The sequence below is a fragment of the Ochotona princeps genome, chromosome 27, assembly GCF_030435755.1.
Source record: "Ochotona princeps isolate mOchPri1 chromosome 27, mOchPri1.hap1, whole genome shotgun sequence".
Taxonomy (NCBI): Eukaryota; Metazoa; Chordata; class Mammalia; order Lagomorpha; family Ochotonidae; genus Ochotona; species Ochotona princeps.
This window is the reverse complement of record NC_080858.1, coordinates 5,243,574-5,270,063: the sequence shown is the minus strand read 5'-3', so window position 1 is coordinate 5,270,063 and position 26,490 is coordinate 5,243,574. Positions and strand designations below refer to the sequence as shown.

Sequence of the window (26,490 nt, the reverse complement as noted above, 5' to 3'; positions counted from 1 at the left end):
CGGGGTCTCCAGCTGTGAAAGGACGAGGGGTGAGCATCTAGCATGCTCTCCATGGCAGTGCCTGGATCTGAATCCCAGCTGCACTGCGGATTCCAGTTTCCTGCTAATGCACACCCAGGTGAAAGGCAAGGGATGGCACAAGCAGCTCATCCCTGCCACTCCTGTGGAAGCACCTGCTTGGAGTTCCTGACCCCGAGCTGTGGGTGAACCCGGAGAATGGCAGATTCTTTTCTTTTTTTTTTTTAAGATTTATTCATTTTTATTACAGCCAGATATACAGAGAGGAAGATCTTCCGTCCGATGATTCACTCCCCAAGTGAGCCACAATGGGCCGGTGCGTGCCAATCCGAAGCCGGGAACCAGGAACCTCCTCCGGGTCTCCCACGCGGGTGCAGTGTCCCAATGCATTGGGCCGTCCTCGACTGCTTTCCCAGGCCACAAGCAGGGAGCTGGACGGGAAGTGGAGGAGCCGGGATTAGAACCGGCGCCCATATGGGATCCTGGGGCTTTTAAGGCGAGGACTTTAGCTGCTAGGCCACGCCGCCGGGCCCAAATGGCAGATTCTTTCAGTGTGACCGTCTACCATTCTGTCTGCCAAATAATTATCTTATTTTATTTTATTTTTTCCCTTTATTTTTGACAATCTTTACATAGATGGTTAGGGCACAAAGGGTCAAGGGCTACAGGAAAGTGGGTAGGACCATCAAATAATTATTTAAAAAACAGACATGATGCTAACATTCACCTCACTGAGTTGGTGGGAATAGAATAACTGCTCAGTGTCCAAATGTCTCCATTTCCCACACTGAACTCTTGGTTTTCTCTGGCAACACCATTCCTCCCAGCCTCCTCACATCAGCTCATGTACCACCGGACTTGTTTGCTTAGGCCCTAAACTAGAGTCTTTCCTGGCCTTCTCTTTCAAACACACATCTCCACACCAACCTCTGACCTCCCAGCCACTGGTTTACCTTCCGAATGACTGCAGAGCCAGGGCTGAGCCAGGTCAAAGTGAGGAACCAGGAGCTCCACCCTGGTCTCCCATGTGGATGGCAGGAACGCAGTGCTGTGGTCTAGTGGCAGGTTAAGCAGTAGCCTGTGATGACCGCATCTGTATTGAAGTGATTTGTGTCCCAGCTGCTCCACTTCTGATCCGGCTTCCTGCTACTAAGCCTGGCAGTGAAGGCTGGTCCAAGGACATGAGCTCCTCCCACCTACAGGGGAGAGCCAGGTGGAGTTCCAAGCTCTTATCTTTGACCTGGCCCAGCACCCACTTCTGAGAATGTTTGAGGAATGAATCAGTGGATGGAACACCTCTCTCCCTCTCTCTCTCTCTCTGTGTAATTCTGCCTTTAAAAAAAAAAAAGCAGCAGCAGAACAGCTGGGACTCAAATCTGTGCCATAAGGCTTCAATTGTGGTTTAACCCACAGCACCACAACACCACATCACCCTCTTAGCAATATTCTTGGAAACACTATGGGTGCACACCAAAGACATTTTTTTTAAGATGTATTTATTTTTGTTGGAAAGTCAGATACACAGAGAGAAAGACAGGAAACTCTTCTGTCCACTGATTCACTCCCCAAGTGGCTACATCGGCCGGAGCTGCGCTGATCTGAAGACAGGAGCCCAGAGCCTCTTCTAGGTCTCCCATGCAGGTGCAGAATCCCAAGTCTTTGGGCCGTCCTCAACTGCTTTCCCAGGCCATCAGCAGGGAGCTGGGATTAGAACTGGGATGTGGGATCCTGGTGTGTGCAAAGTGAGGACTTTAGCCACTAGGCTACCATGCCAGCCCCCTCCAAAGGCATTTAGTTAGGTGATTATATTAGTACTGGTGATTCACTCCAGAAATTAGTACTAAAACTTGTTTAAATATGTAGTTATTCTTTATAAATAAGTGTAAGTCTGTAACATGTCAACATAAATTATGCTTTTGAAAAGTAGCTCAATTTTATAAAAGTTTAAGGAGACTCACATTGCTTTACTTTTATGCTTATCTCTTTCACATCTGGATTAATTTTTTGAATTAAATTAATAAATATTTGAAAGACAGAGAGCAATCTCTTATGTATAGGCTCCCTCCTAGAATATCCACAACAGGAGACAGCGGGCAATGCTAAAGTCAGGAGCCAGGGATTCAGTCCAGATCTTAACCGCTGGGCCAAATGCCTGCCTTTCTCTGTTTACCTGTTTGAGCAACAACCACACTGGTGAGATCACACCTTAACCACCTGTTCCCTAGCCAGGGCCACTCCCACCTACTGTCCAGGCTATTGCAAGACTTGCTAACTGGTTTCCCTTATCTCCCCGGGACTGCTGCGGGTTTTATTCCACATGGCTCCCACAGCCAACTTTTTAACAACTCACACAAGAGTACATCATTCCCTTAGGTAAGATCTTCCAGTATTTTTTTCCCTCACCCAGAGGACAAAGTGCAAACTCCCTCTGGGACCACACGTAGGCCCTGCCTGCCTCTGACTTCAACCATCTCCTACTCCACTCCTCTAGCAAGGTGTCCCAGCACTCTGCTTCTCAGGCAGGCCAACCTCCTCCCACTCCAGGGGCCTTGGGATCCACTGGTTTACTCCCCAGATGCCCACACGGCCAAGGCTGGTTGAGGAACTGAAACAAACAGCCAAGAACAAAATCCAGGCCTTTCGTGTGAGCGGCAGGAACCCAATGACTTGGGCCGTTGCCTACTGACTCCTGGCTCTGCAATCCCAGGGAGCTGCAGTCGGGACTCAAACGGAGACAAAATGCTAGAGAGCAGGGCACGGCAGCAGGTGTCTTCACCGCTAGGCCCAACCTCATCCTTACCCCGGCCTTGCTGCTTGTCCCTCCCCTCTGGAGCATGCTCCCCTCTCATCTCTACAGATCGCCACTTGCAAGCAGTCTCTCCAGAAGGCCTGTCTCCGTAGCAGGGACTCAGTAAATATTTTGGAATGACTGCATTAATAAAAGGCAGAGTCATCCAGCATTCCAATAATATACTGCTGTACAATTAACTATACAGAGATTTCAAGCAGCAATTTTAGCTTAACTCAATTGGCTGGTTTTTTGGCTGGTCTTGCTAGTGGTCACTCGTGCAGTTAGCTGTCACATGTACAAGGGACTTGGCTCAGCTGGACTCCCATGTCCCTCCAAACACAACCTCTACACATGATCTGTTCAGAAAGTAGCTGGACTTCTCGCCTGGCAACTCAGGGTTCCCAAGAACAAAAAGGAGAAGCTAGTAGTTCTTTCAAGGTCTAGGTCTTGAACTAGCACTGTGTCCCTCCTTTCAAGGTCTAGGTCTTGAACTAGCACTGTGTCCCTCCTGCCGTACTTAACCGGCTAATGGAGCCACGGGAGAAGCCTCGCTCCGAGGGACTGTACTGGGGCATGAATACCAGCCATGCAATGCGGTTAAGAGAGAGCCACCAGTGAGACTGGCAAACACACCAGAGAAGGCAGAGGACATTTTAGCTATCGTTCTTATGACTACCTGGCAGCTGGGTGGGCAGAAGGCCTCCAGGTGACTCAGGGGTATGGCCTCTGTCCTAGTGAAGAGCCACATGGACCAGAGCAAGAGAAAGCTATGACTTGTGTTGTATAGCAGTCTTCGCTGCAAGGTGATTAAGAGTATTGAAAGTTGTAAAAATCTGGTTTTGCAATTCATCAGATTTCCATAAGACTTTGACCTTGATGTACTTTGACCTGCCTTAGTAACTCAGCAGAAAAGCCCTTGAAAAGAATGCGACACGGGCCGGCAGGTAAGGCGATAGCGGAGAGCAAGGTCCACTCAAGGGCTGGATTTACTCGTGAGGAACTGCAGGTCACTGGGTTGTGCGGTCATCGATCCAGCGAGGATGGCCAAGTCCAGGGTCACGTGGAGCTTCGCTGGCAGGTTGCTCAGCACAGACAGTTTCATACTGCTCAGACTCTCTGTCTGCAAAACACCGAGTCCCAAGGCAAACCGCAGCCGGTGACGTGGCGCTAGAATTGATCTAGTGTATGCTAGAGTGTTCCAGAATCATTCCCAGGTCAAATTGCCACTGACAATTTTTAGGAACCTTGGACAGCACAGTGCAGGCAGGGGTCTGACCAGTCGTTAACACACTCCTGTCCCACACGGAGTGCTGACTCTCCAGCCCCCATTCCCACCTTCGGCTTCCTGCAAACGCGGACTCTGGCAGGTGGCTGTGACAGGTCACATACTTGGGTTCATGCTACCCACATGGGAGACTTGGCAGCGAGCCGTGCATGGGAACTGTTTCTGTCTCTCAAAGAAAGAATTCTGGAAAACAAGATTCAGATATGACATGATGTACATGTGTCGCCATAGCTTTATAAAACATTTCCTATCCCGGACAGCCTCAGGAACACAGCAAGACTAATACAGGAATTATTCCTCCATGATGATCAGCGCTCCCCAGGGCAACAGGAGAGAAAGTATGTATAAGAATATCTGTCGATCCTCTGACCTGTAAGTTTATCTGAGTCTAAATGAATTAAAGGAAGAACTGGGGTTCCCCTACCTTCCCGCAGGTGAAGCTATAACAATAGAGGAGGAAATAGAAGGCCCACGCAATCTTAGCCCTAAGCCGTCTTTATTTCCATCTGCTGCCTTCCAGGACTTGTCCAGGTGCAGGCAGCCGTGTACCTAATCATCGTCAAGGGCACGTGCTGGGTCCTTGACTCCAGACCTGTGCAGCTCTGGCAACTGTAGGCATTTAGGAAGTGACCTAACGGATGGATGGAAGGTCTGTCTCGTCTTCTGTCTGTAACTACCTTTCAGATAAAAATAAAATAAATCTTTTAAAAAAATACAGCGGGGCTGGCACTGTGGCTTCACAGCCTGATCCTCCACCCTGTTGGTACCAACATCCCATATAGGCACTGACTGGTTCATGTCCTGGCTGCTCCGCTTCCCATCCAGTTCCCTGCTTGTAGCCTGGGAAATCAGTGGATGATGGTTTAAGTGTTTGGGTCCTTGCACCCACGTAGAACTGGAAGGTCCTGGCTTCTGGCTTCACATCAACTCAGTTCTGGCCATTGAAGCCATTTGGGGAATCAACCAATAGATGGAAGACCTTTCTCTGTAACTCTATTAATTTAAAATAAGTATTTTTAAAAAATGAGACTTTTTTGTTTATAAAGAGTTATTTATTTATATTGCAAAAATCTAATATACAGAGAGGAGGAGAGACAGGGAGGAAGACTTTCTGTCCCATGATTCACTTCCCAAGTGACCGCAATGGCTGGAGCTGAGCTGATCTGAAGCCAGGAGCCAGGAACTTCTTCCAGGTCTTCCACACGGGTGCAGAGTCTCAAGGCTTTGGGCTGTCTTCGACTACTTTCCCAGCCCACAATCAGGGAGCTGGATGGGGAGTGGAACTGCCAGGATTAGAACTGGAGCCTATATGGGTTCCTGGCACATTCAAGGCGAAGACTTTAGCCGCTAGGCCACCTCGCTGGGTCCTAAAATGAGACCTTTAATAATCTAAACTAAATGCTTACGCTGCACCAGTCACTGTTTAGAGCGTCACCTCAAAGTTTCCCGATTTCCCGAAGGAGAAGACACAATTTTTAGCTGTTTTACAGGCAAAGAAGCACAAGCCCAGTGCTCACATCTTACCGCGGACCACACAGCCTGTTGAGGGGCAGAGTTCAGGGTAGTGGCTGCCGCCCCAGCTGAGCCATTTCACCACGGGGTGGTGGGATTTCTGAGGTGACGACTCCCTCGGGATGGCCTTTTGGGGGCGGGTTCTCTTGTGGCCCGCAAGCAAGCCGGCAAGGAAGCGTCAGCCGGGATGTAGCTGGGCACCAACAGCCAGAGCACAACCTTCCCCTCCCGAACACGCGCCGTTTTCCAGGTCAGCAGTGCCCAAGGAGGTCGCGTGTGCCCATGTGACTGTGGATAGCAAGTGTTTTTTTTTTTTAAAGAGAGAGTATGCAGACACGGCGCACAAGCCTCACGAGCAGCCAAACGTCTCCTTCTCCTGGGAAAAATAAGGCACTGCCGTGTCTTGATCGAGGTCACCTCGCGTTGGGTCTGGTTCAGCCCACCTGCAGAGGGAAATCCTTCAGACACCCTTGCACTACCCTGCGCCCACTAAGACCCCGTTGTAAGCCCCACCTGCTTCCCTGACCTGGGGCGCCTGGCTGGAAGGAAGGGCCCGGAGGCTGCCGCCAACAGACGGGTGGAGACTCCATGGGTTCCTGCAGGGAGGTTAAATTAAATTGATTTTCAGGATACCCGTGTTGCTTTCCAGGCAGGCAAGGTTAGTCCATGAGATATTTTTAGCTATGATGCTGCCTTGTCTAACAGTGGACCAGGAGCGCTCATGCCTATGCACTGCATATTAAACGACACAAATGACTGTGACGAATAAAATTCCTGTATAAAAGTAAAAATCAGGAATCGGCCTCTCCTCCCCTCCCTCACCGTAACTGCCAATCTTGGGCTCTCTGTTTCTGACCTGTTTCTTTGCATTCAGTTCACACGTGCAGCTAAGGACGCTGGAGAAAGTTCATTTGAGTTGCAAGGGAAAGGTATGCTTAATCTGCTACAAAATATGTTGAAATCCACACATATGAGAGGTCTTTGAAAACTTCGTGAAAATGCATTTTTGTGATAACATTGTATAGATCACGCATTTTTGGCTTAGACCCGAGCTGCGCTGCTCAGCACTGGCCGGGAACATCGGTGTGAGCGGCCACTCCCGTGCTAACCCAGCTGCGATCCTCCTTGCTCTAAGCCAGGACAGCGGGTCAGTCCCCCTGGAAGGAGCTCCAACAGGACACACACACACACACAGCGTGATAAGTGGCTACAGAATAAGGAGCATTCACGCTGACGCCGCTGACATACTGTGTTCACTGAGAAACTAAGCAGTGTGCCCCCATTAGCAGCCTCTGCAGGTTCCAGAGCTCTTCCCACGCCAAGAAACCACATCATTGTGCCCTTGTGCTCTGTGTGTTCATCCCACGGCAGTGCATTATCCTGGGACAACAGCGTCTTGGAGTGTGCAGTGAGAGACACAAAGCCTGTGCCCTCTGGCAGGACTGCAAGAGGGACCAGCCCCTGGGACCTCAGCTTTCGGCTCCCAAGGGCGGTCTCCGCAGCTGCCGGGCCTTCTAGCCAAAATCTCCTTGCAGTCCAGGCTGTGGCTCCAATGAATTTTTAAAGCAGACTAATTTACTTGGAAGGCTGAGAGAGAGAGGGAGAAAGAGGAAGAGAGAGTTCTTTCATTTTCTGGTTTATCCCACAAATGGCCACAACGGCTGGGGCTTTGCCAAGAATTAGCTATTCCACGTGGGTCTCCCATGCGAGCAGCAGGGACCAAAGGGTGTGAGCCACCATGCTCTGCCACCCAGGTGCAGCAGCAGGGAGCTGGATGGAAAGTGGGGTAGCAGGAACATGAACCAGCTGACCAGTGTCGGATGCAGATGTCCCAGGTGGTGGTCTAACACTGCCATCAGACCTTCTGCTTTCCAGGAGGTTAAAGTAGCGTGGGCCATGGGAGAAGCAGACTGCATGACAGCCCCACTGAGAGGCACCACCAAGTGGGGCTGATGGTCTGCGTTTCTTGCCTGAGTCTGATATTATCTAGAATCAGTCACCTGTCAACCCAAATAGCTCTTGACAGATGGATATGAAGTGCAAGAGCTTACCCCACTGAAAGACTTGGGAAACTTCAAGGTCAGAGTCTTGCTGATTGAGTGTTTCAGACTTCAAGGCAGCCAGGGCACCTGCTTCAGCAGATGGAAGGCGTGGGGCCAGATCAGACTGCAACAGCTCCATGGGCTCCTGGGAGTCAGTTAACCTGGGGACCACATTTGAAAACACTGACACAAGGTATGTTAGTGACGCGGCAAAAACCTAATTACATCCTGAATTTCTGGCAGCTTCTAGGTTGCAAAGGCTTATTTGTTATTATTACAACTGAACGGGTCCTTAAAGGACAAGTTGCTTTTTTCTTCGCAATCCACAAGGAAAAGGCCTCTCTTCTGGCGTTTGGATTAGGCAGTTCGAGCTGATGGTGCCCTCTGCTGGCCAACATGAGGAACCACTCACCCTGCAGCCCTCTGCAAATTAAATGCCTGTGAAGCCGGCATTGCATGTAAGCCTGAGTTTGAGCCTTGGCTGCTCCACTTACCATCCAGTTCCTGTTACTATGCCTGGGAAGTGGAGAAAAACACAGCCCAAGTACCTAGACCCTTGCAACCCACATGGAAGATCAGGACAGACTTCCTGGCTCTCGGCTTCAGCCTGGGCCAGTTCTAGCCCCAGCCATGCTGGCCACTGGGGAATGAACCAGCACATGAAAGATTTCTTTCTTGCTCTCTCTGTCTCTCTTGCTCTCTAACTCTGCCTTTCTAATAAATAATATAAATATTGAAAAAGAGGGGAAAAAGCCAGTCTTCCAGCTTTGTGCTAATGCATACCCAGGGAGGCAACAGGGGGTGGCTGAAATACCAGGGTTTCTGCCACCCACATAGGAGACTACAGGGGGGAATGAATCAATGGATGCAAGATCTCTCCTCTCTCTCTCCTTCTCTCTGTGTGCCTCTCTCAAATAAATAAGTAAATCTTTTGAAAATATTTTATTTGAATGGAATATTTTTACAAAGAGAGGAGAGATAGAGAGATCTTCTATCTGCTGGTTCACTCCCCAAATGGCTGCAACAGCTGGAGCTGGGCCAATCTGAAATGATGAGCCAGGAACTTGTTCTGGGTTTCTCACATGGGTGCAGGGGCCCAAGGACTTGGGCTATCATCATACTTCCAAGTCATAAGCAAGGAGCTGGATGGGAAGTGGAGCAGCCAGAAAATGACACCAGTGCCGCAGGTAGAGGCTTAGCATGATAAGCTACCATATTGACCTGAAATAAATATTTCTTTAAAAAAACAAAAACAAAAACATAGAGATATGCAGTTGAGGGCCTGTTACTTGTTATAGCAGGTGGATCTTACAGCTCCTGACCCAGCCTGCACAGGAGGACGCCTGGGCTAAGTCTACAAACATCCCAGGCTGGTCTGACCCACGCAGGGATATTAGATTTGTCAATAGTTTAAGTAACAATAATTACTGTCAGTATTTCTTGTTTTCTGTCTTTTGAAAGGCCCTACTTTCAGAATTTGCATGCATGGGACACATGCTGGGCCAGGTGGATTAAACTGCTGCTTGGGTTGCCCACACCCCATATCAGAGCTTCTGGTCTGAGTTCTGGCTCCCATTTTGACCCAGCTACCTCCTTATGCACCGCCTCAGGGCCAGGTGATGGCTTGTGTCATTGGGCCCTTAGTACCCAGAGGGGAGGCCTGGATGGAGTTCATGACTCCTGGCTTTGTCCTGGTCCAGCCCTGGATGTTGCAACTACTTGAGGGAATGATCCAGAGGGTGGAAGTTCTCTCCTGCCCTCTCATTCTCTGTCTATCACTCCTGCTTGGTTCCCCTGCTGAACGTGTCCTGTACCTCGAGGCACATTTTGAGCTTCATGAGACATACTATTGAACTTCTGAGACTTCATGTAAACTCCTTACAGGTTACTTTTCACTGAATTCCCTTCCTGCACTTCTCACATATGAAAAAAAAACTAGAAAACTGTGCAAAAATTAGGGTCAAGTCCAGTACGGGAAAAATGATTTCAGGACTGTGTTTCCGCAAGGATAGATCCTTACCAGTGCAGGTGCTAGGGGTCACCCTTCCAGATGTCAGGGACCTGCTACTCTGCTGTCCCTCTGGCTCCACGGGTCGGGGACAGGCTTTTGGCACTGCCCTCTCCCCCGCTCTCAGAAGAATGCCAGAGCCCTCAGGAGCTGCAGCCAGACTTCAGGTTTGAGGAATGTGGTGGGTGTGATCTTTAAACTTTTCTTCCATCCCAACAGCCTGTGATTCCAGGGAACAGTGAAGGGACCTCTCCCTTGCCCCAGCATCTGGTTCCTCTTCTGAACTGGTGCAGATGAAAAACTTTAGGACAGCGGAACCTGGCTTTTTCTCACTCTGTTACAAGCTTGTCAATTCTTGCCTTTGACACTGGGCTTCACATACCTTTCTCCTTTCTTCTTCTTGACTCTGAATGCTTAAGGGCTAAGGGTACAGCCTGGAGATTTTGTGCCAGACTCTGGAACCAGGCTGGCTGGTGCCTCACCCTGGTTCCACTGCTAATTGTTCAGGAGGCTTCCTGCAAGTTCCTTTGCCCTTGAGCCTCCATTTTGAAAATCGCTAATGAGAAGTCATACTAACGCCCACACGGCAGATGTACTTTGACACTGGAGAGGGTTCCGGCAGGTGTGTTGACCATGTCACCTTCCTGGGTTCACTTTGTCCACCTGGATCACAGCGGTGATTACTTTCTGCATGCTCATTTCATTTCACAACTACTTCCTGGATGGCTGTCGTGTGCCACGTGGTGCCCTTAGTTCTGTGCGCAGAGATGGGTCCCTCTGTATTCCAGTGGGAAGAGACACAGTAGTCAGGTAAATACGGGAGATGTAGGCTACGGTTGACCAGATGACAATGACGATGAGAGAGGAAGTGCAGTGAGCAGTGGGCAGGTGTGCCAGCACTGTTGTTCTACACTGTGTCATCCAGGCACTTCCCGAAAAGTGACTCAGGCAGATTACAGAAGCCAGCAAGGTCGTTAAGATCACACCAGGGTTGCCTGGCTGGTATCGGTCCTGCGGGAATGGCTCTGGATAAGGCCTGGCTTCACATGAACATGCAGGCTGGCAAGTCCCAACACCTGTGGGGTGAGCTGGTACCCGGGAGAGCTCAGGCTTAAGGCCCTAGGAGAGCTGTGGCCTCAAGTAGGAGGAGCCGACTCCCCAGTCCTCTGTGCGTAATGGCCGGATTCCCAAGAGCTCAAGAGGAGTGGCAGACGGAGTTCCACAGTGGAGTATGGCCACCAGCACCTCAACCAGGTGACCAGGACGACACCAGCAGTCCTAAGTCATACTGATGGCATGACCCATGGGCACGAGGGGATGGAAATGGCACTTTACCTCCGTGATCTGCCTCCCCGAAACCCCAAGCCCTAGTGCTACCACAAGAGACACATCAAATTCCCAAAGAGGGCATCCTGCAAGACACCTGGCCAGAACGCCACTGCTTGCCATGTATCCCATAGGGACACTGGTTTCAGTCCTGGATGCTCCACTTCTTATCCAGTTCCTTGCAAATGCACTGGAAGAAAGTTGCAGAAGACAGACCTAGTATTTGGACCCCTGGGAGACCCAGATGAAGCTCCAGGCTCTTGGCGTCGGCCTGGCCCAGCGCTTGCTGTTAAGGCCATCTGGGGAGTGAACTGGCAAATGGAAAATCTCTCTCTTTATTTCTCCCTTTCTTTCTTTAACTCTTTTGTTGAGTTAAAGAAAAAGTAGGGAGCTGGATGGGAAGTGGGGCTGCTGGGATTAGAACCGGCGTCCATATGGATTCTGGCACTTTTAAGGCGAGGACTTTAGCTGCTAGGCTATCACACCTGGCCCTCTTTCTGTAACTTTTGATTTTCAAAGTAAATAAGTTAATTTATAAAGAGAAAAAAAACTGGCTCAAGGTCATCAACAGCAAGGAAAGCCTGAGAAATTGACAGTTACAAGAAGCCTAAGAAAGGACTCGCTAAATGTAAAATTGGTGTTTCGGGGAAGGAAAAAGAATATTTGGGTAAAAACAAGCAACATATCAATGACATATGAATTTAAGAATAATGTATCAATGTCAGTTCATCGGTGGTAATACATTCACTGTGCTAACAGGCTAGCAGTAGGGCAGCCTTGAGGCCAAAACTCTGATTTTACCACAGTCTTTAAGAAGCATCTGTGGAGACTCAAGATTTTTAAGGACGTCCATGGCACCTGACCCTTCAGCCCAGACGACACTCTTGGTGTTGAAGTCAGCTCCCCGAAAAAGCCAGACCACCAAATGATCGAGGACCCCGAATCGCAAACGTTCTTGGCGCACTGAGAATTTTGCAAACTTCCCGCTGAGATCGCGGGTCACCTTGTTGACAGAGCATGCCTGGAGAGGGGTGAGACATCTTCATCTTCACCTCCTTCTTCCGATAACGACTGTGGCCTGCACGGATCTGAGTACAAAGTCCTGTGTGATCCCTTTTCTGGTGAGATCTGTTTGTTTACCGGTGTTTGTTCCTGTAACTCATTTACTTATCCCGTTGCCTGAGACCTGGGGATCGTCTTCCAAATCCCTTGTGATCTATTGTTGGAGCAGCTAGTATGCCACTGTTAAGTTAGCTAGTAACGTTCATCTATCTGCTTGCCCTGCAAAAAAATTGGTAGAAGTTGCCCCAGAAAAAAAATCAATAAGGTGTGCATTGGTTCATCTCACCGCTCCATTCCAGGTGTCCCAAATTTCTTCTCAGCCCAGACGTCACACCTCTTGTCCCGGTCCCCACTAGAGGGACCCCAGTGATCTTGGGAATATCGCGAAGATGAAACACCGACAGGAGCCAAGCGCTTTGCACCCTTCTGGCTCTCTCTGAATGGTTGAACTCACCTTCTTCCTGTGGACTAACATGGCTCTCACGGTCCTGTCTCATTTGTCTGGTGGGGCAGCCTTGCCTGCTTGAAAAACAATGACTGTGACGGTAATAAAACAACTTGATTCTTACGTTTCAGGCTTGAAGAGACACCCCCTGACCTGTTTGGTGTTCAAGGATCCAGGTCAACCCAACTGCAGGGAGGGAACCCTGCAGCAGGAGCACACGGTATCTTGGGAAGCTACCAGCTCGCCTGCTGCAGTCCGGGGCTCTGCCCTTCGCTCTCAGACCATGAGGGTCACGCCAACAAGAATTCAAGTGCTTCCCTGAGCCGAGTGGCAGGACATCTCATGCATGTGTGTGGATCTCTTCCCGGGACTCTGTGCTTCTACAGCCCAGTACGGCTGCAGTGGTTTGAATGTTCCCTCCAAAGCTCGAGTTCACATTGGTCGCTGTGAAAGTGAGACTTGTAATGGGTAATTAGGCCACGAAGCTCCCCTGCCATGGGCGAAGTGGTCCCGTTATAAAAGGGTAAGTTATGGGGGCAGGTACACACACAATACCACCGCTTAGGATACCCCATACCTGAGTGAGCGTTCCAATTCTGCCCTCCCCCCACATTTCTTACCCAGCGTCATGACAATGCACTAGGGGGGCTGCCGGCCACCCAACAGGATCCCTGCCGGAACTCCTGGCTGTTATGGGAATTTGAGGAAATGAATCAGTTGATAGAAAATCTCAACTATCCTATGCTTAAAATTTTAAAAGTTAAATTAAAAAAAATTGGCACCCCCTGCTTACCCCAACGCTTCTGCCATGGACGGAACAGTCAAAGGGCTTCTCTAGGTCCTTGGCTCTGGGACTCCCGAGCCTCCAGCCTGGAAGCCAGCACATTCCTGCTCATTGGAAGCTGACCTGTCCGTGGTATTCTGCTGGAGCAGCCCAAGATGGACTAAGATGCTGCCAAAAGGCAATGGGGGGAGGGGAAGTTAATGCAGAACTGCCGGTTCTATAAGCAACAGGTCTAGGCAGCTTTCCCCAAGGATAAACCATAGAAACCCTCACGTGAACGGTAACCCAGAGATCTGATTTATTAGAAAGGATGCTAACAGGGCTAGTGTAGTGGCTCAATTGGCTAATCCTCTGCTTGCAAGTGCTGGCATGCCATATGGGCATGGTTCGTGTCTTGGCTGCTCCACTTCCCATCCAGTCACAGGCAGGGAGCTGGATGGGATGTGGGACATGAATCGGTGCCCACATGGGATCCTGGCGCATGCAAGGCGAAGATTTTAGCCAGTAGGCCACTGAGCCGGGCCCAGGGGCCTCCTTTTTCTTCTGTATTAAAAACAAGTCTGTTTTGAAAACCAAATTTGTTCCTAATGTTTTACTTTTAATATCACATTGATTTAAGAAAAACTACAAAACTATTTGGCCTCAGAATTCCACTCTCTTGCCTACTGGCCTATTTGCTCTCGATAGGATTTCCTATCAGGAAAACAGGTAAGGACTTTCTTACCTCTTTCTCATCTCCACAAAGAACGAATAAATCTGTAGTTTTCTGAGAACTTTCTCTGGGTGAACAACAAACTCTCCAAGTAAGAGTCGCAGTTCTGGAGAGAGTCAAGTTGGTGCTGTGGTGGACATGAGCAGGCTGCTCCCAGGAGGACAGACTCAAGTGCTTCCCTGCCAGGGGTGCACGTTGGCAGGAAGCTGGAAGCTGAGGTGGAGCCAGGATGTGATTCCAGGCATCCGAGGCAGGCGTTTTGATTTGTTTACTTACTTACATATTATTTTTAAATGTTGATGATGTTTATGTATTTGATCAGGATGGGAAGCCCTTGAGCCACCATCTGGTGCCTCCCTGGTTCATTTACAGAAAACTGGATCTGAAGCCAGCAGCTGGGGCTTAAATTAGCACTCTACTAGGGGATGAAGCCATGGCCGAGCTGTGGCTGAACCTGCTGCACAAACATGCTTCTTTGAGTGTGAATGATTACAACATACATCTGCTCGTTAAATCTCACTCATGGCACATGCCTACCCTGTAAGTAAAAGTCTGAAGTCAAAGCTTGTGGAGCAGCCTGCTCTGGCGTTACATCTTCTGAATAAATTCTAACTCCAATGATTTCAGCCCCACACCGCATTCACGCAGGCAGCTTGCCAGGCATTGCGTCAAACGACCACCAGATGGCACCATAGCGTCATCTGTACAGGACTGCGGGGCTTTCCTTCCGGTCAGAGCCTAGAGCAGTTTTTAAAGGGCCAGCAGGTGGGATGCGGGCGAGGTAGGGTGAAAAGTTGGCCAATGATCACGGAACTGTGAACTGAAGATGAGGAAGGGAGGAGAGAAAACGAACCCTTCACACAGGCGGGCATGGGGCTAGGAGACAGCAGACGTCTCTTTCCATGGAGATGGGCTAGCCATTAAGCAGCTGTTTGAGGCACCTGCAGCCCACAGGGGAGTGCCTGGGCTCCAGTCCCGCTTCTGCTTAAGGCTAAGGCTGCATGCCGGGGTGCACCCTGGGAGGCTGCAGGTGCTGGTTCAGTACTTGGGTCCCTGCCACCCACATGGGAGGCTTTGCTGAAGGTGCTGGCTGCTGCCTCTGGCCTAGCCCGGCTTTTGGCAGTCATTTGGAAGTTGGGAGACCTGTGTGGGCGACCCAGCAGATGGAGTATTTCTCTGTGCTTCCCTGTCAGTCTGCTCTTCAAACTAAGTAGATAAAAAATTAAAGAAAAAAATATCTCGGAGAAACACTGGGATGACAGGCAAGTCACATTTGCTTAGGAGTAGGGTCCGTGTTTGCTTGCATCTTTAGGCTGGAATTCTAGTGAAATATATTACAAATTTAAACACAATTTGTAAAGATTTAAAAATGTGGATTTTTTTTAAAAATAAAGGTTTATTTCTCTCTATTTGAAAGGCAGGTTTACAGAAGGGAGGGGAGAGAGAGAGAGAGAGAGAGAGAGAGAGTCTTCTATAAGCTGGTTCACTCCCCAAATGGCTGCAACGGCCAGAGCTGAGCTGATCCAAAGCCAGGGGCCACGGGTTTCTTCTGGGTCTCTCATGTGAGTGCAGGATCCCAAGGACTTGAGCCGCCTTCCGTGGCTTCCCCGAGCCATAAGCAGGGAGCTGGGCTGGAAGTGCAGCATCATGACCTGGTGCCCATATGGGATCCCAGCGCCTCAGGCAAAGGATAAGCTTACTATGCCACTGCACTGGCTTTGCAAAACGTTGATCTTTATATACATTTACATAAAAACATTTGCATGTACATATTATGTAAATGATATATAACAAAAATGCGTAGTACCAAAATGGCGAAAGAAGTTATATTTTTGCACATGGTTCCACCTAATTCATTAGCTGAAATGATGATAAAAAGCTCATTCAACTGGTCCCCCTATAGCCGGAGAGGAATGCAGATTTAAAATCTCCAATTTGGTACACATCTTGCTGGGGGAGCACAGAAGACGACCCTGAAAGGGAAACCCCTAGTAACTTAGGTTTCTGGCTGACCTGCTGCTGCCCACCTGCCTCTCGCTCCTCAGCCTTCCCCAGACAAGCCACAGAAATTAGAGTTCCACGCACGGTTTCAAAACGATGCATTTTAGAAATCAGAAGTTGGTAAACATAACCTTCCCTTCCGTGGCGCGAGAGCTGCGGGTCCCTCTAGCTGCTGCTTCCTGTCCCTTTAAGCAAGTGCGAGCGGTGGGGAGGAGAAAGCGAGCGCCGCCGGGAGTTTGGGCGGGCCGGGACCCGAACCCGGGGAGCACGGTGACCCGGGACCCCGAGCCAGGTAAGCAGACAGGAAGGGCAGCACCTGCCGCTTAAGCTCCACTGCCGGTGCGGGGGACGGTGAATCCCCACCCGAAGACGGTGGCCCGCCGCGCGCGAATCGCCGGAGTAAAACTGGAAGCTTAAATACCAATCACTGGATTTCTGGATTAAGGAACTGGAAGTCGGGCGGCAGTTCCCGCCAATGAGGAAAGAGTCCCGCGTTTGCCCGGCCAGTGATAGCTTCCACCCAGCCCGGATCTCCTGTCCTCCGGAGCCGCGTTAAGTTAGTAATCGTTATTTTAAATACTTGGAGTGCACCTAGACTTTAAGGGGCAGGTGTCTGGCTTGGCGGGTCAGCTGCTACACCCAGTGGGGGTGGAGCCCTGCCAGTGCATCCTGGGAGGCGGCAGGTGCCTGGGTCCCTGCACTGCACGTCAGAGTCGGCAGAGTCGGCTTTGGCCTAGCTCAGCTCAGGCTGGGAAGGGCCTGGGGGAGTGAGCCACTGAATACATCTCTGTGTGTCTGTGCTGCTTTTCAAGTAAAAAAAAAAAAAAAAATTAAAATTAAAATTAAAAACCCAAAAGACCGATTAGCATGCGTATGCAGAATTTCACATTCCTTCTCACTGCTGTCGAGGCGTTGCTACTGGAATATGTCTTCTGAGTCCGGGCTTTGTGGAGGTCTTTAATCAAAGCTATTGGCAGCAAGAGATTTGGGAGTTGGTGGCCTTTTGTGACCATGAAATCCATAGCTGTGGTATTTTCGCAGTCTGAATCTATTGCATTGTCTTATGATCTGCCAATGCCCAGTGCAATGATGGAGGCAGTGTGACTGTGCACCTCCGCCAGCGGTATGACTCAGTAACCCCACAGCTCCCGGCTGGAGGTCACCAAAGCAAACCCTGTGTCTGCTTTGTTAATTGCTCTGTCTCCTAAACACAATGAAAGAATGCAGCCAGGGAATTTTGTGTCTTGTTCATGGTTGTTCACCATGTCTGCTTAAAGACAATTGACTTACAAAGCACGCCAAAGAGCTATGGAATTATACCTTATTTTATGTAAGAGGTGTTTTCCTGAAGGTTTGCCCAGAGTTCAATGCCTGTACTTTCATTGCTCTAAATCACGAACAGAATTCTGTTGTGTTTGAGGGGCTGGGTTTTCCTATGTTGATGAACCAAGTTTCCCTGTGAAACGAATTCGCACCTTGCCAGACACGGAACTGACACGGTAGCATTTTGTTTTAGGGTCTGGAGATGTTGGTCAGCCTTGAAATCTTCAGCCCTGTTTTGTTCTTAGAGGTCAAGCTGGCAGACATTGTCCATCATCGTGCTGTGAAGAACACCCCCGGAACCTGAGCTCTGGGAGAGGCCTGATGGCTTTGCGCCTGGGCTGCGGCATCCTGCGGGCTGCAGGAAGCCGGCCCTTCGGCCCATTTCCCTGGGGCCGCTGTCCGCAGAGAGGAGCTGGCGGCTTTCTGGACCCTTCGCTGAAGGCCTTCCTGGAGGACAACACTGAAGTCACCTGCAGTGGCAGCCTCACTCCCGAAATCCAGTTGCGACTTTTGACCCCCAGATGCAAGTTCTGGTGGGACAGAGCGGACCTGTGGCCCCACGCCGACCCCTACTGGGCGATCTACTGGCCAGGAGGCCAGGCCCTGGCTCGGTACTGCCCTCCGAATGCAAAGCCATTAGATTCTTTTTCTTTCAGCTCCTCCAATACTGCTTTCTGATGCTCCTACCATATATATATCTCCCAGAACTCAGAAATCAGGGAGGCCAGCCCAGGGGCCCCTAGTCCGTAGTCTGAAGCTGTGATCTGCCTTCTAAAGCTGCGTGGAGGATTTGTCTTCCGGGGGGTGACATGGTCATCTCCTCTAGGAATGCCTCCTTAGTGGTTGGCCTTGGCCTTGGCCAGGAACTTCTCAGTTGAAGTTGAGAGGACATTCATTGCACCCGGTAGACCAGCGTGGGGTGGGTTACCACCAGAACTTGACAGTCATAGTAGATTCCCTAATAATGAAATTATAGTCCCACCCCCAAACCCCAAGCTCCAAAGGCTTCTTACTGTATTTAGAGCAGTTCAGCCATGTTTTTTTTTCCCCTTCTCACACAAGCTGCTTTTTCTTTTTAAAGGGGGGATTCTTTTTATTTTTTACATATTTATTTATTTTTATAGAAAGGCAGATTTTCAGAGGCAACAGAGAAAGATCTTTCTGTTAACTCACTCCCCGGATGGCTGCAATGCCAGAGCTGAGCCAACCAGGGAGCTAAGAGCTTCTTCCAGGTCTCCCATGCAGGTGCAGGGTCCCAAGGACTTGGACCTTCGTCTGCTGCTTTCCCAGGCCCTAAGCAGGAAGCTGGAAGGGAAGTGGAGCAGCTGGGACATGAATGGGGAACCCCTATGGAATGCCAGTGCTGGCAGCTGGAGGGTTAGGATTAGCCAGTTGAGCCGTCACACTGGCCCCTGTTTTTATTATTATTTAGGTTTTTTTTTTTTTTTTTACATTTATTTGAAAGGCAGACTTACAGAGAAAAGGGAAGAGATATACACACACAAACATACATGTGTATCTTTTGTGGGCTGTTTGACTTCCCACATGACCATCATTAGAGCCAGCAGCCTGGAACGCCACATAGCTCTCCCACCTGCGTGGCAGGGGCCCACGCATTCCTGCCCTCTTTTGCTGCTTTTCCAGGAGTGTTTAGCAGGGAGCTGGAAGGGAAGGGGAGCAGCCTGGACTTGAACCAGTGCTCACAGTATTTGCCTGCGCCCCAAGCGGCAGCTTAATGTGCTGTACTCTATCAGCCCCTTGAGTCTGCATTTTTATTTTTTTTAAAGATTTATTTATTTTATTGGAAAGGTTTGCAGACAGAAGGAGAAACGGGAAAAAAATCTTCTGTCCCCTGTCCACTAAGTGGCCACAATGGCAGGAGCTGAGCCGATCCAAAGCCAGGAACCAGGAGCTTCTTCCAGGTCTCCTCCATGGGTGCAGGATCCTAAGGCTTTGGGACGTACTATATTGCTTTCCTAGGCCACAGGCAGGAAGCTAGAAGAGAAGTAGAACAGCCGGGACATGAATTGGTGCCCGGGTGGGATACCAGCGCATGCAAGGCGAGAATTCAGCCACTGAGCCATTGTGCTGGGCTCTTGAATCTGCATTTTAAGGTCTCCCCACAGCTCTCTGCTCTGACATGTCTTCTTAGGGCGTATTCTCAGAGCTGCTTTTCAAAAGTAATGTATAGCTGCTGAAGCAAAAGGCAGGACCTAGTCCATCTATTCTTCTATTACTGGAAGATGATGTATGTGTATGCTTTGAGGTGTGGGCACCTCAAGCCGCAGACCACCCTCCTGTGCCACAATGCCCACCTTGTAAAAACCTTTTTAGAAGATGTTGATGCTGGGAACATAATTAGCAATGTGGTACCACCCTTCCAGGTGCTGAGGAGCAATGGCCAGGTTCCCTCCTGCTGCCCATGCCCAGCCCTGAAGATCGACCTCATGTGTCAGTCACGTCAGGCCAAATCCGTCAATGTTGGGCTGAGCTCTTTCACTAAGTTCCACTAATTCTTTGTTAACTCAAAAACTTTCTTTCCCTATGTTTTGAATATCTCTTACTGACTTTTTGCTGTTTCTCTAAGATACGTTTTTCTCTTTCGTCCTAGGTATATTTTGGATAACCCCGATGTTGTCAGAGGAAAATCTGTACTGGATCTTGGGAGTGGATGTGGAGCTGCAGCTATTGCTGCCGAGATGAGGGGGGCATCCAGGATACTGGCCAATGACATAGACCCTCGTAAGGATTTCAGGTTTAAAAATATGGGCCAGGCCATAGCCGGGAGCTGGAAACTCAGTCCGGGTGTCACACACGAGTAGCAGGGACTCAACTAACCACACCTGTGCCTTAGCAAGAAGCTGAATCAGAAGCGGAGCTGGGACTTGAACCCAGGCACGCCAATGTGGACGCAGCATCCCAAGTGCCATCTTGGAGCTGACCAGCAGGTCAAATGCCTGCCTCTTGGGTCTTACTGCATTAGGACCCAAATTGGGGAAAGTGAATTATTTTATCTTACTTTTTTTGTGTGTGTGTGGCCTACCTTTACCCTTTCATTGAAGACATAACCCTGCAGATGCTTTTTTTTTTTTTTAAAGATTTTATTATTATTGGAAAGCCGGATATACAGAGAGGAGGAGAGACAGAGAGGAAGATCTTCCATCCAATGTTTCACTCCACAAGTGAGCCGCAACGGGCCGGTGCTGCGCCAATCCGATGCCGGGAACCAGGAACCTCTTCCGGGTCTCCCAAGCGGGTGCAGGGTCCCAATGCATTGGGCCGTCCTCGACTGCTTCCCCAGGCCACAAGCAGGGAGCTGGATGGGAAGTGGAGCTGCCGGGATTAGAACTGGCGCCCATATGGAATCCCGGGGCATTTAAGGCGAGGACTTTAGCCACTAGGCCACGCCGCCGGGCCCTGCAGATGCTTTTAAAAAAAAAAAAATAGGGGGATGTCAGTTCTAACATGTTGCTTTCCTTAACCCAAAGCTTGTGTACCTGCCCATAGTGAAAAGCAAGCTTCCTGGATGCTGAGATTAGCACATGTTCCTTAAATCTCAGGATTTCTAGGTATTTTGTATTGTTTTGTTTGAGGATGTCCAGTTATATACTTGGAAGCTGCAGAATGTAGTTTATGATAGTATAAATGTTAGGTTTCCTTTACCTCTAAAAAAGTGTTCAATGGAAAAAGGAACAAAAATCCCATATTGTCAGGGTAGGTGTGAAATTAAAACAGCCTAGCAGATACCAACTCATACCAATTAATTCCAATTCATTATGCCTGTTTTAAAGTTGCAGGAGTGGCCATTACACTGAACTGTGAATTGAACCAACTGGATCCCGTTCCCATTTTAACTGAAGACATTCTGAATGTGGAACCAGCTCAATGGGACCTGGTAGTTCTTGGAGACATGTTCTATGACGCAAGCCTTGCAGATCGTCTGCACCAGTGGCTGAAGGATTGTTCTCAGACCCATAGGACGCGTGTACTAATTGGTGACCCTGGGCGGCCCCAGTTCAGTGTCCACGGCATTCAGCGACAGCTGCACAAGCTTGTGGAATACTCCCTGCCAGAATACACTAGGCAGGAAAACAACGGGCTGACCACAAGCATAGTGTGGGATTTCCAGCCTTGAGTTGTCAAAGGGCTTCCCAGCATGAGTACAGTTACGTTTGCATTTACTCATCAAGGTTCTCTCCACAGAAGATGTTCTCCAGCAGAAAAGACATACATCTTTCTATCTTGTTCAGTGGTAGTTGCTGATTCCAAGATATGAAGGTTTAAAGCCTTGTCAGCCTTTGTGATGAACTTGTTCTACGTATCTCTGCATCCTAGTTGAACTCTGTGTGTACTTTCCAGCTTTGCCACAGTAGGACTGTAACTATGGAAGACAGTACCCAAGAACTGTCACATGTGTTTTCACTCAGGGAGAGGAATCACGTACTGTGATAGAACTTGTATCATTGAGGTCAGATATGCTGTATCTTTAAGCAGAATAGAAAATATAGAATACTGTATTTTATTTCTAAATATTTTCTTGCAAGAGTTGCAGAGAGAAAGGGAGAGGCAAACAGAGAAAGTGTGTGTGTGTGTGTGTGTGTGTAAGAGAGAGAGAGAGAGAGATCCTTGCACTGGTTCACTTCCTACCCAGCTCCAATGGCCAGGGCTGGGCCAGGAGACAGGAGTTTTCTTCTGGTTCTCCCAAGCATTGGGGCCATCTTCCGCTGGTTCTCCCAGGCTATTAGCAGTGAACTGGACTGAAAATGGAGCAACCAGGACTCGAACCAGAACCATCTTAGGTGTCAGCTTTACCTGGAACACCACCATATCTGCCTCTGTATTTCATTTTTTAAAAATCGCTTGAAAGGCAGAGTGGCAAAGATAGAGACATCCCCCATCCACAGCTGTACACCCAAGTGGTAACGACAGCTGGGGCTGGGCCAGATCCAAGCAAGGAACCAAGAATTCATCCAGGTTCCTCTGGATGAGCCATCATTCACTGCCTCTCGGGCTCAAAAGCAGGAAGTTGGACCAGAAGCAGAACAGCAGGGACTGGAACTGCAACTCCGAAACGGGACTACATATCCTAAGAGGCTAGGCTTAACCTCTGTTTCACAATGCCTGCTGCAAAGCATTCCATTTACCGAAAGTCTGTAAATGCCAAGAGGCAGCCTGTAGGGTACAGAGTCCAGGAGTGCATTTTCTTTTTGTTTCTTTAACTAAAATACCCGAGAGGAATTTCTTGGGAAGCGCAAGTTATGTTCTGGCTTATAGTTCAAGGTTTGCAAGTGGAAGGTGGCTCCTGATCCTGGCATCTGCTGGAGGCTGGCCCTGCAGGCTGGCATGGAGGTAAGCCAGGCAGCATAGAGACGCTGGGGCCTGCCTGGCTTTTATCTCCAAGTGGTGTGGGCCAAGTGCCATCTTCTGCTGCTGTTAAAGATGATTAGCAGGGAGTGACATTGGAAGTCGGGACTCTAGGCACTCTGACAGGGGGTGTTGGTGTTCCAGGTGGTACAGCTTGGCCCGCCGTACCACAGTGCTGGCTCCCAAGCCATCCTCTCTCAAGACTACCCTCTGAGGGTACATCCTCAGTGTTACACAAACATTCCACTAGGCACAGCTGTTAGACACCACTCTCACTCCACTGACCACTAACAGCAGACTTGAGGAGGCCGACATCATGACACTGTGGGTTAGGACGCCACTTGAGCTGTCTGCATCCCGTACTGAAGTGCTGGATTGAGTACTTCTGATCTAGCTTCCTACTAACGTCCCCTCTGGAGCAGATGGTAGCTTTTTTTTTTTTTTTTTAAAGATTTATTTATTTTTATTACAAAGTGAGATATACAGAGAGGAAGAGAGACAGAGAGGAAGATCTTCCGTCCGATGATTCACTCCCCAAGTGAGCCGCAACGGCCGGTGCTGCGCCAATCCGAAGCCGGGAACCTGGAACCTCTTCCGGGTCTCCCACGCGGGTGCAGGGTCCCAATGCATTGGGCCGTCCTCGACTGCCTTCGCAGGCCACAAGCAGGGAGCTGGATGGGAAGTGCAGCTACTGGGATTAGAACCGGCGCCCATATGGGATCCCGGGGCGTTCAAGGCGAGGACTTTAGCCGCTAGGCCACGCTGCCGGGCCCGCAGATGGTAGCTTAAGTGCTTGGACCCACATGGGAGACACAGGGCTTTGTTTTGGTCCCAGCTTTGGTTGTTACTGGTATTTGGGAAGTGAATCAGCAGATGAAAGTTCTGTTTCTTAGTTGCTCTGCTTTTCAAGTAGACGAAGATAAAAATAACCATCGGGCCGGCCCGCGTGGGAGACCTGGAAGAGGTTCCCGGCATCGGATCGGCGTGTACCGACCGTTGCGGCTCACTTGGGGAGTGAAACATCGGATGGAAGATCTTCCTCTCTGTCTCTCCTCCTCTCTGTATATCCGGCTTTCCAACAATAATAAATCTTTTTTAAAAAAAATAACCATCAAAAACAAAGCATGAGGTCCTCATGAAATTGCGGAGCCAAATCCGATTCAATCCCTCACAATGACCTTGTGAGCCAGGCATCTCTACCACTTTCTAGCGGGATTTCTGGGCTAGTTAAGGTTTCTCTAAGTTTTAACTTAGAATAACGTTAATCTACAAAGTAATAATAAAACTCAGTAAACCTCACTCAAAGGGTTATTGTATTAAAATTCAAATGTAAGATGCCTAACACAGTATTTAGTGTCCAGGAAGGTCTCAATTTGCAATCGTGGAGAAATACTTGGAATTTCCTACACCCTACTTATGAAGCCTCTGTATGGGTTACTAAGGTTAGCTAAAAACTTGCCATCACTCCATGTCCCACACGGTCAGAAATTTACCTAAAAACACTATAACATAAATGAAAATACATGAAAATTCTCACATATTTGTGAAATGAAAAAAAATGTGCGTAACACGAATTATGTAAAACGTGAACATACATGTATGTATTCTCTGGAAAGATAAATGAGGGACTGGTAGCAATGGCTGCCCTTTGAGAGGGAGCCAAATGGCTTGTGGACTGGGGCAGGAGACAATCCTAGTATTTAAGTCTTGGAATTTTGTGCTAATTATGTGCTATATTTCCACTTCTCTAAGAGAATACTGAACCCCACTGCTATATGTGTTACAAGTGAGGTGCCCGGTGCAACGTTTTTGATGTACTTTCCTGCTCCCACACACTGCTTTGGAACTATGTGTAGGACTTGCATTCTATGCACTCTGGTAATATGTACTGCCACTGGGGTTAGGGTACTCAGGCAACTGGCCAAGAGTCATACGGCAGAACGGTTAGGAAAAGCAGTTAGTGCAGAATGTTTCTTAGATGGCAAAATAGTGATAATTAGATGGGATTTTTTAGAGTTGAAGCTGCAGAGGATCTTGGCATTTCTTTTTAAAAAGATTTCTTTATTTGACAGATGGAATGAGAGAGAGAGAGAGAGAGAATTAGAATTTTCCATCCACTAGTTCACTTCCCAAATGGCTGCAATGGCTACAGCTGACCTAGACAAAATCAGAAGCCTGGAACTCCATCTGGGTCTTCCATGTGGGTGGTAGGGACACAAGTTCTGGGGCCATCTTCCACTGATTGCTACTCCCAGTGTCCTCCTGCTCCTGGCTCCAGAAGCAGGGTCCAGCCAGCATGCCTCCATTCCTGATGAGCTGCAATTTTTTGTGTTCACCTGATTTTCCAATGTTGATTTTTCCCCTCTGACCGCGATTCTCTGATGACTCTAAGAAGTGGTGTTGATTTTTCAGTTTATTTAGTTTTTCTCTTGTGCACATACGAGTGGTAATTTCTAATCTCTTTATACTGAAAGATATCAGTCAAACTGGATATTGGAGGTATGGGTATTGTGTCTATTCCTTTCTTCCTGTATTTCTTTCTTTGTGCATGCATTCAACAAATATTTTAATATTTACTAACGGGCACTGTTCTAGGTACTGAAGACACAGTAATGTAAAAAGAGATAAATATCCTGTCCTCATGGAGTTTGTATTCTAAGGTAGGGACACAGATTAAGAACAAATGAAACATTAAACACATCCGATGGTTGGTAGAGCAGAAAAAACACAGCAGCATGAGAGGGGAGCTAAAATGGGGCGGCAGGGCTGACACGAACAGCATCAAGAAGCTCCCGAGATGGGATGTGCACATACGGCAGTTACTCAGGAAGCTCATGGAAAATCCATACTGTGAATACAATCATATATTTAAAAATATTTTGCAGTATGGTAAGAATAGCTTTTAATTCCATTTTCCATAAACTTTTGGAAGTAAAATAGCTAATCAGCCAGCACCATAAAAAAGGAAGAAAATCAAGGTACAAACTGCAGCAATGTGCATTTAGCCAAGGGGTTATGACACCTGTGCTTCGCGTCTGAGAGCCCGGGCTTCAGGCCTGCTAACGTGGACTCTGCAAGGCAGCCATGATGGCTCAAGTAACTGGCCTCCTGCGCCCGCTTGGGGGACACGGACCTTGTTCCTGGCCCCAGGCCTGGCTCAGCCCTGACCACTGGAGGCATTTGGAAATTGAAATAGTTAATGAGAGAGCTTGTTGTCTCTCTCTCTCTCTCTCTCTCTCTTTCCTACCTCCTCCCTTCTCAAGTAAATAAATTAACAAAAGATTTGTTTTAAATGCAAGCCAGTTTAGGAAGATAAATCCTTTATAAACCCTAAAATGTTTATATATCAGATTCTGAATATTGAATTTCACTAATTTGTCTTTAGAAAATCTCAGAACAGGTCTTACCCATTTATCTTTCTCTCTCTCTCGCTCTCTCTCACACACACACACACACATACACACACACACACAAGCTGACATCCCATATGAGTGCTGGTTCATGTCTAGATGTCTGGCTCTTCCATTCTAATTCAGCTCCCTGTTTGCCCAGGAAAGCAATGAATGGTTCAAGTCCTTGGGCATATTCATGGAGGAAGTTCTTGGTGTCTGGCTTCAGACCGGCTTTGCTCTGGCCGTTGTGGCCATTTGGGCACTGAACCAGCAGATGGAAGATCTTTCTGTCTCTCCTTATCTCTCTACCAAATCTGCCTTTGAAATAAAAATAAACATATTTTAAAAAGAATGTAGTCAACATAAAAATGAATGCCACAAGGAGCTGGGCAAGGATGTTATGAATATAAACTTGCCCAATGGTT

General features: G+C 48.7%; 1 protein-coding gene across 4 annotated transcripts; it reads left to right on the top strand.

The window, feature by feature from the left end:
- The first annotated feature begins 16,220 nt into the window (after window positions 1–16,220).
- On the top strand, window positions 16,221–21,707 carry ETFBKMT (electron transfer flavoprotein subunit beta lysine methyltransferase). 4 transcript variants are annotated; one of them, XM_058655844.1, is made up of 4 exons: window positions 16,221–16,278; window positions 17,555–17,920; window positions 19,921–20,051; window positions 21,101–21,707. In XM_058655844.1, exons 2-4 carry the CDS (start codon window positions 17,631–17,633, stop codon window positions 21,442–21,444), a joined length of 765 nt encoding a protein of 254 aa, XP_058511827.1. In that variant the 5' UTR covers window positions 16,221–16,278; window positions 17,555–17,630; the 3' UTR covers window positions 21,445–21,707. The 4 variants fall into 4 exon arrangements, with proteins under 4 accessions (XP_058511827.1, XP_058511830.1, XP_058511828.1 ...); XM_058655845.1 differs by having other exon boundaries at window positions 16,255–16,278; window positions 17,503–17,920; XM_058655846.1 differs by lacking the exon at window positions 16,221–16,278 and adding an exon at window positions 16,406–16,542.
- Window positions 21,708–26,490: the final 4,783 nt, after the last annotated feature.

Excerpts from the sequence above, each read along its gene's own strand:
- ETFBKMT (XM_058655844.1), top strand. The coding sequence starts at position 17,631 with ATGGCTTTGCGCCTGGGCTGCGGCATCCTGCGGGCTGCAGGAAGCCGG. Across the intron at positions 17,921-19,920 it reads GGAGGCCAGGCCCTGGCTCG|GTATATTTTGGATAACCCCG; the intron begins GTACTGCCCTCC and ends CTTTCGTCCTAG. Across the intron at positions 20,052-21,100 it reads GGCCAATGACATAGACCCTC|TTGCAGGAGTGGCCATTACA; the intron begins GTAAGGATTTCA and ends CCTGTTTTAAAG.